The 10,267-nt window shown below is 35.5% G+C and overlaps 1 protein-coding gene across 5 annotated transcripts; it reads right to left on the reverse strand.

Annotated features, from left to right (window-relative positions):
• Window positions 1–6,807: 6,807 nt before the first annotated feature.
• LOC114081656 (procathepsin L-like) lies at window positions 6,808–9,964 on the reverse strand. Of its 5 annotated transcripts, none has more exons than XM_071600422.1 (7): window positions 9,839–9,964; window positions 9,452–9,539; window positions 9,171–9,253; window positions 8,764–8,988; window positions 8,157–8,319; window positions 7,416–7,533; window positions 6,808–6,907 (listed from the first exon to the last, which is right to left on the reverse strand). In XM_071600422.1, the coding sequence occupies exons 1-7, from the start codon at window positions 9,962–9,964 to the stop codon at window positions 6,808–6,810; spliced, it is 903 nt and encodes a 300-aa protein (XP_071456523.1). The 5 variants fall into 5 exon arrangements, with proteins under 5 accessions (XP_071456523.1, XP_027778913.2, XP_071456524.1 ...); XM_027923112.2 differs by having other exon boundaries at window positions 9,171–9,317; window positions 9,417–9,539; XM_071600423.1 differs by lacking the exon at window positions 9,452–9,539 and having other exon boundaries at window positions 9,171–9,317.
• Between the last annotated feature and the right edge of the window lie 303 nt (window positions 9,965–10,267).

Consider the following 10,267-nt stretch of genomic DNA (forward strand, 5'->3'; position numbering starts at 1 on the left):
CATAAAATAAAATATTAGTGTCTCTGATGCCTCCTTCACTCATACCAATGCCAAATAAAACTGCTAACACTTTGATACATATTCTTGTAGCCTTTCTTTTTAAATAAAACTTTGTTTATAAAAACACACAGATGTGCTAGCATCTACATATCAGAGAGAACATTCACACTTTGGTTTTTGGGTGGGATTGGCTTAATTTGTTTAGTATAATAGTCTCCAGATCCAACCACTTTTTGGAAAATATCATAAAGTCATTCTTTTTTATGGCTGAGTAATATTCCATTATGTATGTGTAGACGTTAACACAAAACAAAAGAGGAGGGGAAGAATAGACATTCAGTAGATTAGACAAAGGGGAATGAAAGGAAGGGAGGGGGACAGAAATAGGAAAGACAGTGGAATGATTCTGACATAACTTTCCTATGTACATATATGAACACAACACAGTGAATTTTTACATCATGTACAATCACAAGACTGAGATCCTAGTTAGAATAAGATGTACTCCATGTTTGTATAAATACATCATATTATACTGTACTGTCATATATAATTAAAAAGAACAATAAAAGAAAACATAATAAAAATAATGAAGTAAAAAAAACACACAGATGTAACTTCTAAATTTATTTTTGACCTTTAATGAGATCATACTATGACACTGTCCTGGAATTTACTTTTTGCACTCTCTGGAATGTTCTGGACCCATAGACACGTTTATACACATGAAATCATATTTAAATGTTCCCCTATTGAGAAACATTTAGACTTAAAGTTTTTAAAATATAGTGGGCATATAATATTCATGTTTATGAGACTATTTTTATAGAATAAAAGTGAATTTACTTGGACCAAGAATATGAACATTCAAAAAGTGTTGAACATTTCCCAGTTACTGGACCAAAAAATTGCATTAATTTCAAGAGCAGCCATGAGGCCTCACATCACCCTCTCATCAGGCATAAATATTATCAGACTTTTTTAACTTGACCATCTTAGACTATGGGAGGGGCTGCGTATCTTCTGGGTTTTGTCTCCTGCTCACAGTCTGAGAACAGAAAATATCATGAGGGAAAATGTAAAGAGGGAGTAGGCTTCCTCTCTCACCCCTTGACCAGAATGTTGTCTCCACTTGAAAGAGGAGCCATGAAGTATCAAGATCCAAGACAGAGTTTGGGAACTGAAATTCTTTGGAGGGTCCTGCAGGAAAGTGCAAATAAATGTTGAATGGAAGCTATATAGAGTGGCAAGGACTCTGAACTGGTGATTGAACACATTATACAAAGGCATTCACGTTTTATAAAGTATTCAATATTATGCAGATAGTCACTGGATTAGAGCTGACCAAAAGTTGCCATTACTAATCTACTAGAGTCTTCTTTTTTCTTTTTTTAATTTCCTTTTTAACATATACATTATTTTACTTGATACATAATGCTTATATATATTTGTGGGATATATACTGACATTTCTATATATGAGTACAATATGAAATTATTAAATCCCAAACATATAGCTCTAATAATAGTCTTATTGTCCAAAAAAATACATTGAAATATTAAATCTAGACTTCTGTTGGGAAAAAAAAATACCTTATGTTCAATATTCTAATTTTGAACAAAATTTTAAAGTTTCTTAACTTAATTTAAAAATTTTTAAAGGTAAAAATCTAATTTTTTAGAAAACATTTAAAGTGGATTGTTTTTCTCTTCACCAAAATCTAAAACAGAAGATTAAGTAAAAGTAATCATGAATTTGCCAGGGAGCAAGCATTAGGAATTTCCCTCTTTACCATATCATTTGTTGTCATTATAATTATTTTTAATTTTTTATTCAGTTCAACACCCAAAAATTGTCATTTTGAAGGCCAAAAAAAAAAAAAAAAAATTCAAGTGTAAATAGTCTCGTATGTGTCTATTCCACAGCCAATTTATTTTAACATGTATGGACCTTTCCACAGGGAAAGGAACTTGGAAACAATACGACTAACATGTTAAGTCTCTTGTCAGTGAGTTTGTCTGATTTTATTTGAATGTCAGTTGCAATGGTAAATCGATAGTGATGTTCATGGCATGAACCAAAGACATACCTGTGTCTCTCATGGAGGATCTGTCTACAGGATCAGTGGCTTGCAGATCTCTCATTGAAGAAGCCTTTTTTGTTCTGACCAGAAATAGTAACAAAGCACTGACAAGCAGAATGTTCTACATCACTCTAAGGTATGAAATGTTACTGGTTTGGTGAAGCAACAGCCATAACTGCTATATCTGGGCCTCTTCAATTGAATGATTCATCACTATCCTGGTCACTACCAATTACAGTTTTCAAGAGAATACGCAGGAGATGACATTATACTCCATGGTTGACATAATACAATAAAAATAAAGAGAACAACTGTTGGAAATAAATATTTTAAAATAAAACATATAATAAATATGCCTGTAAACCTATGCCTACCCAAGTCATGTATGGTACTGAAACTCAACATGGGCCTTCACAATGGTCATTTATGTTGAAATAAATATAGGATGAAGCAGATGGTTTTTCCACATAACAGATGTGGAGAAAGGCTCACAGTCTCACTAGGGACCTCAGAGCCAGACTAAGGATTTGGAAGGGCCACTGAGTAAATTCTCCAGAATTGTTTGTAATGTTTCTGACCAGTATAAAGTCTATAACGATTTGGGGGATTTTTAGATTCCAAAGAGAAGAATTTTGGAGAGTTCTATAAAGAAATTCTGGGACAAATTAACAAATTTAAAATTATCAAAGGAAGACTATTATGCAATCGTTTTCCAGTTGATAACTCTTGATGAAGAAGACTTTATGTAGGCTTTAGAGATGAACAAAGACCATTTTCTTCCATTGTTATCATCCTAACTTCAAATTGCTCATTGCTGCTTTATATATTTTTCAATTTCATCTGCACAGAAAGAGGGAAAATAGGACTAAACAAGAAAACCCATTTGTGCACACTTGAAAGACCAACACTTGTCTTAAATAATTTAATTTAATTTACTCCTCTACCAACCATATGAACTAGGAGCTCCTGATTCATTGCATAATAGAAAAAGAAAACAAAATTCTTGAGTCTCCTTGGCAAGTAATTTTGGTACTCTGTGCTTCCAGTCTTCTAGTATAAAACTTTAAATAATAATATTTTCTTTATGTGCTAGCTAAGTAGATGATCCCAATTCTAAGAGTTCATCTGTATATTATTTGGAATGACACATGAGGGGGTAGTTTATCTTTGTGTTATATTATTGCTAGAGCTATGAATTTCTGAATATGATAGCTCATTAAGATAATAAAAGTTCATTACTTAAAAGTCAAAATAATATAGCACAGGAGAAACTACCCCTTTATATCTCATCCCAGATAATATACACATGAATTCTTGAAATTGAGATCAGATGTCACTTGCTCAGGATTTACTTGAACCCTAGAGGGCAGCTTGTCGCAGACACATGTTCTGATTGTGCTCTGTCCCAAGAGCCCAGGCTATATGCACTTGCACATGGATTCCTGCCATGGTATAGTATACTGGTTCTCCTGTGGAATGTAGGCTTCAGAGAGAGAAACAGGGATTATTTGCTTCACTTTTGTGTCCGCTAGTCCAACACACCACTACCTTCTAAAAGGTGGCCAGTAAATAATTATTGAAAGCATAAATATTTTTAAAAACAGCACTGAAATTCATAAATTATGAAACTTTTAAATGTAGTACTAAAGAGACCATGTCTTTTTTGTTGTTGTTTTAATTAGTTATACGTGACAGTAGAATGCATCTTGACATATCATACATAGATGGAGTATAACTTCTCATTCTTCTGGTTGTACATGATGTAGAATCACACCAGTTGTGTAATCATAGGCTATTAATGTCTGATTCCTTCTACTATCCTTCCTACCCCACACCCCCTCCCCTCCCTTCATTCCCCTCTAATCTAAAGTTCCTCCATTTTTCCCTAGCGCCCACTTATTGTGAATTATCATCCACATATCAGAGAAAATATTCAGCCTTTGTTTTTTTGTTTTTTGGGTTTTTTTGTAATTGGCTTATTTCGCTTAGCTCCATCTATATACCAGCAAACGCCATAATTTCGTTCTTCCTTAAGGCTGAGTAATATTCTATTGTGTGTGTATGTATGTATGTATATATATATATATATATATATATATATATATATATCACATTTTCTTTATCCATTCATCTGTTGAGGGGCACCTAAGTTGGTTCCATAGTTTAGCTCTTGTGAGTTGAGCTGCTATAAACATTGATGTGTCTGCATCACTGTAGTATGCCGATTTTAAGTCCTTTGGAAATCAAAACTACTCTTAAGATTTCATCTCACTCCAGTCTCAATGGCAATTATCAAGAATACAAGTGACAATAAATGCTGATGAGGATGTGGGTTTTGTAAAAAAATACACTCAAACATTGTTGATGGAACTGTAAATTGGTTAAAACATTAAGGAGAGCAGTATACAGATTCCTCAGAAAACTTGGAATGGAGCCACCATTTGACCCAGCTATTCCAATCCTCAATTTATGCCCCAAAAGCCATGTCTTTTAATAGTACTGTACTTTATTAACTTACTTTGGTGTGATTGTGAATGTTTGTAAAATTTACTGGTCAAAGTTTAACTATGTATATATGGTTCCCAAAATTTCTTGCTTTGGGAGCCCCAAGCCATGGAGAAACCCTGTATATGCACTCTGGTCCTCAGTCCAAGGTAACTGTCTAGCCAGAACCAGCATCTACAAACAGTCACTGAGAGAGCCCTGTGGATGTCCAGCCCAGACAAACCTATAATTCACAGCTGGGAAACAATTTCAAATGACAAGCTGAGTCCAGCCAGAAAATGTGAAAGTTTTGTCTCAAGCTTCTGGGTTTCCTGATGTTTTATTTTTGCAATAAGAGATGACCAGGACAGTTTTTTTTCCTCTGTATTCTTTTAATTTTTCATTTCTTTTCTTTCTTTTTTCAGGGACTTGTTATGTTACCCAGGATAACGTGAATTGAATTCCTTGGTGCTCAAGCGATCCTTATGTCACAGGACTACAGGTACATGCCACCAACCCTGATTCAGAATACCCTTTTCACTTCCCTTATCAGTTATTTCCTAGAATCCTAAAAACCAATTCTGTAGCAGCCTTGTCTCTCAACACCTCAACACAATCACTTCATAGAGTCTCTAACCACAGTCTGTGTTCTCAGGAGTGTTGACCATTAGTCTACTCAGATGCTTACGCTTTCGTCTTTTCTCATTTTCTGGTGCTCTGGCTAATGTCTACAGTCCCTTCCTCATCAAAGTCCTTCCTGAACACCTCACTTTCCGTAACAGCACCTGCTCCTTGAGGTCAGGAAAGACTCTTCCACAGTGGTGATGACTGGCACAGAGTGAGTGCTACATAAAGTCTAGTGGGTGCTACATAAAGTCTTGGGTCCCAACCTGCAGAAGGGATTTGGCTTCAGAATCTCACAAATATTTCTCTCTCTCTCTTTCTGCATTTACATAAAACCAGAGGAATTTTACTCTGATGTAACACCTACCAATTTAAATCAAAAAGTTAGAAATTTTGTCAAATAGTAGGGAAGACCAGAGGAGACATCATGACACCTGGTTTAATCCAGATGGACTTGGGCACAGATTACTAGAGGCTCTGTGGACTAAGACCCTGGCTAAGCATCCCATTCCCTTCTCAAGGATGATAGATACTATCACTAAATACTGCCATCACCATCCCTCCTTTCTATTTTCTTGAAGGGGAACATGAGACATTTGAAAACCAAATGTTTTTGGAACTCTGTGCTCTCTATTAACACAATATTGTAAGAAGTTTATTTCTATTTTTTTTTTCTTTTTAATAGTTCATATATCATGTAGCTTTGTCTATATGACACCTTAGGCCCTCACTTCTGATCCTTTTACCTGTCTTTTATCTTCCAAGACCATGTTACCATTCTTAAAGACCAGTTTCAAACCTGGGAATTTATCCCTAATCCCTTGTGGACCCAGAGAATAAATGGTATGGGCAATCCCCTGGGGTCCTATCCTTCCTCAACTGCAACATGATCATATAAATCTTCAAGGAATCATGCTCAGCATTTCTGAAATGACAAATTTCATCACCAGCAGTTCTGAAAGATGCTACAGAAACTGACTCTGAGACATTTGTTCCATAATTCAACTGGATTGCAATAATCTTGGGTGACATGAATATCATCTCTCAGGCCCTTTCCTAGCAGTGAAATCATATATATGTCAGCTCACTTTTCAAAATAGTTATTTTTTTATCAAGCGATTATTTTTGTCCTTTTAGATCATTTCTCAAATTTTGTTCCAATCAAGGACTGGGTAAGACACAGTCACTGGCATAAGATCTGCATATGTGTAACTGGAAAATCCATCAGGCTACTTATCTTAGTGTATCATTGGCACATTCAGTTATATATTTAGGCCCTAATCACAGGTTTTGACTACAGACACACACAAAAAAAATCATAAAAATCAGTGTAATAAAAACAGAAAGATGGTCAACCTTTGCAAAAAAAATAAAATTTATTAATCAAATAAATTGATAAATTATTTAGATGATTCAATAATACAAATCTATCTATGGCAGTAGAGTAGCGATAAAATTTTATCAATATAAAGTGTCACAGAATTCATAGCAATACTGAGTTTTCAATGACTCAAATGTTGGATCCAAGATAATAGTGGCTGATCAGTTTGAAATGGAAATCCCTCTTATATACATGTTGCCACCAGTATAGGCATTTATTATCACTGCCCATGACTTCACACCAGGGGGTAGCTGGCTGCTGAGGCAATTCCACAGTGGTTGTTCTTGTCTCTGGCAATCTTCATATAACCATTCATGCCCCATTTTTCACCCCAGCTGAAAGAAGAGCAAGTTTTCCATCTTAGAGAATAAAGCTCATTAGATTTGTTAACAATGACACTAGATTTAAGCACTGTGCCAGAGGCCACAGACTTCACAGAAGGAATCAGGAGAGACAAATGTTCTTGTTCACACAGTATAAACTTTTGAGTCTAAATCTGCACATAATCTCTACTCTTGACTCCAAAATAATTGCAATACCAATGACACAAGACTGAGAAATCAAGAGTAAAATATTTTTTCCAGTAAGATGTATTATAGATATATAAAAAATTCAGAATTTAGAAATACAGTGTTACATACCATGTTAATAATACCCCAATACCCCCAGGAAGCTTGTGATCACATCTTAATGTTATAATCACACATTAGTAGTTCTATGTCCAACCAGATTAAATAATGATTTCTGGAACCTGTATCCAAATACTGAGTGGAAACAAGAATACCCTTTTGAATTTCAAATATAAATATGTTTGCATATTTATATCTCACTGGCAACTTATACCTGTTCTTGATCAGCCAGTATTTATTGTTGTTCGATTCTGCTCCTTCAAAGCCATAGCCAACCACCAGAACAGCATGAGACAGCGAAGTGTTGCTGCAGTGTGGATTATAATAAATTCCTGGAGAATAAAATCAATGCTAGGGTGAGAGACTCCAGCAATCTGACACAGACCCACCCTGTCACCCATCTCAATCCCCTGAAATGACAAATTCCAGATCAGACTTAAAAATAGGATCTATTGTTTTTAAGTCGAGGAATCTCATATAAAACTGACAGAAATACAAATTAGTTTCTATCCCTTAGTAAAAGGTATATCTAGAGACATGAAAAGTCACTCTTGAAAATAATTCTACTGCTAGCATGTCAATCTTAGGGAATAGCATAGAATGCAAAAAACACTTGAATTGAGATACTCTTTTCAGATTTAATAACAGAAATAAAAATATTGGAAAATTTTTTATTACCCTATAATTAGAAAACTCAATTTAAGTAAACTAAACATTTAATGACATAGCTATTTCAAAATGTTGTGAGGCACTAATATTCATGGGGATATACTTCAAGTAATGTCAAAGGGGAACATCAGACACAAATTTATCATGTATAGAATGAACATGAATATGTAAAATTCATGCGCCAAAAATTTTACATTAACTTTTGCATGCCAAAGGGTCAATCATATTTGTGTGTCATGGTGCTTTTATAATTTTTATGCATCAATTTCTATAAAAAATTACTTACCTCCTTTATAAAACTTGAAGGAATCATGCTCAGCATCAATAGCAACTGAAATAGGCCCCACAGTTGCCACAGCCTTCAAAAGGGCCTCCTCATCCTCTGGGATGTCAATAAAGCCTTTGTCATTAGCAACGGAGTTCTGAGGACTGTACCTGCAGGGCCGGTTCTTTTAATGATAACAGGGAAGAGAGTTGATTATTGCCATCACCTCCTGGGGAACATGAGTTAGAACCACAACCCTTAACAGTTTGCAGCAGGATTTCTAAGTCAACACTTATAAATCATCTGAAGAAGTAAAATCCTATCAGTTGATATAAAATTGAAAATTAGCTCATATATTTTTAATGGGACCCCCTAGGTCTACCTGTTCATAAAAAGTTTTTCACATTAGAACTCTATTCACATGCTCCATGTTACATGCAAGTAAGATATGTTAACCATCTCATCAGAGAATTATGCAAAGGCTAACAACATATTGTGATAACACTAAGAGTTTGCAGAGATTGATTCTAACATATGGCAAGTAGATTCTGAAAAGGCATCTTATCTCTGAAAGTGTTTCATTTTCCAAAACCCAAGCTGAAATGACAACACAAGATGATCCATTTACTTGTGCTTCATATGGATAGGATGCCTCTGAGTCCAGGCCTCCATTGTCCTTAATATACTGGAAGGCATGATCCATTCGGCCACCATAACATCCATAATTGCCTTGAGGCAGAGAACAGTCGATAAGGTTCTGCACGCTCAATGGGACCAGTTTTGTAGTTTTCCGGAACATCTGTCCTTCAAGGGCACCAGTTGCACTAAAAGCCCAACATGAATTACAATTACCCTGAAATGAGAATACAAAAAGCAAATAGCAAGACTTTGACAACAGCTTATATATTTGAATATTCTCTTCTTAAGGAAAAAAAAAATGTTAACTGTATGTCCCTCCAAAATCTACCAAAGTAAAGATGTCAATTACTCTTTGTTTTCCAGTAGGAAGTAGGTCTGAATTAAACAGTATCATACCTGATGTTTCACAGCAGTCACATAGCCTTTCTTTCTCCAATCCACAGATTTGGGTACATCACCAAAGAGAGGTTTCTGAAACACTTTCCCTTTCTTGTGTTTCTGGTTTCGAAAGCCATTCACCATATTACTGAATTCTGCTCTGGTCTTCAAGGAAAAGTAAATAAAATGTTGGAAAGGAAGATATGTTGTTTTAAAGAACTGAGTAGAGGAAGCACAGAGTTAACCAATCCCCGCTCCACTCACCATGTCACCAAAGACATTCATTGCCATGATGAAGCTGTGTTTCCCTTGGTTATATTCTCCATTGTGCAGTTCAATCATTTTCATATTCTTCTCCCACTCTGCTTTCCTTTGTCCTTCTTCATTCTAGAAGTACATATCATTAATGCTCTTTCTTTATACTTACAACCCAATCTATGCTCACCCAGTGGATTTGTTGCCAGATATGAAAAGAAACCATGACCAAGCATGACTCTACATTTCTGGAAGTAATTCTCCAAGCTCAGACACAATAAGGGAGTGTTTTCTCTCATTGGGCTCACAATAAGTGCCATTAGGTGAATGCCTCATAAGAGGTATTTTCTAGAAGCTACTGTGGTTATACTCCTACAACAATAGACACCATTCTCTCCCAGGTCCCTCTGGACAGTTTTAGTGCTACCAACCATGTCATATGTTTTCCTGTGCTTTGCCTTCCACTCTTGCCACTGTGCTTCTAAACTGTGATCAAGTTTTGGAGCAGGTGAAGCCATTCCAAAACAAAGGATGGCCAGGAAGAGAGAGGGATTCATGTTTCAACAACCTAGAAAGGGAAAAGAAATAAGGGTCTGATTATATTTATCCTTCTAAAAAGTCATCTTACTTTCACCTGAAAAATAAAGGCTGCCATGGTAGAATAAAAATATTTCAATTATTCTCCCCAGAATTTATCCAAAGACTGTGAAAGAAGCTCACAGTATTGTGTGTCAATTAACTTTTGTCACTGTGACAAATACCTGAGTAAATTTCACTAAGGAGAAAAGATGTATTTTGGCTTACATTGAAACCCTATTGCTCTGGGCCTGAGTTGAGGCATAACATCATAGCAGAACAGT

This window comes from Marmota flaviventris, chromosome 13 (genome assembly GCF_047511675.1).
Source record: "Marmota flaviventris isolate mMarFla1 chromosome 13, mMarFla1.hap1, whole genome shotgun sequence".
NCBI lineage: Eukaryota > Metazoa > Chordata > Mammalia > Rodentia > Sciuridae > Marmota > Marmota flaviventris.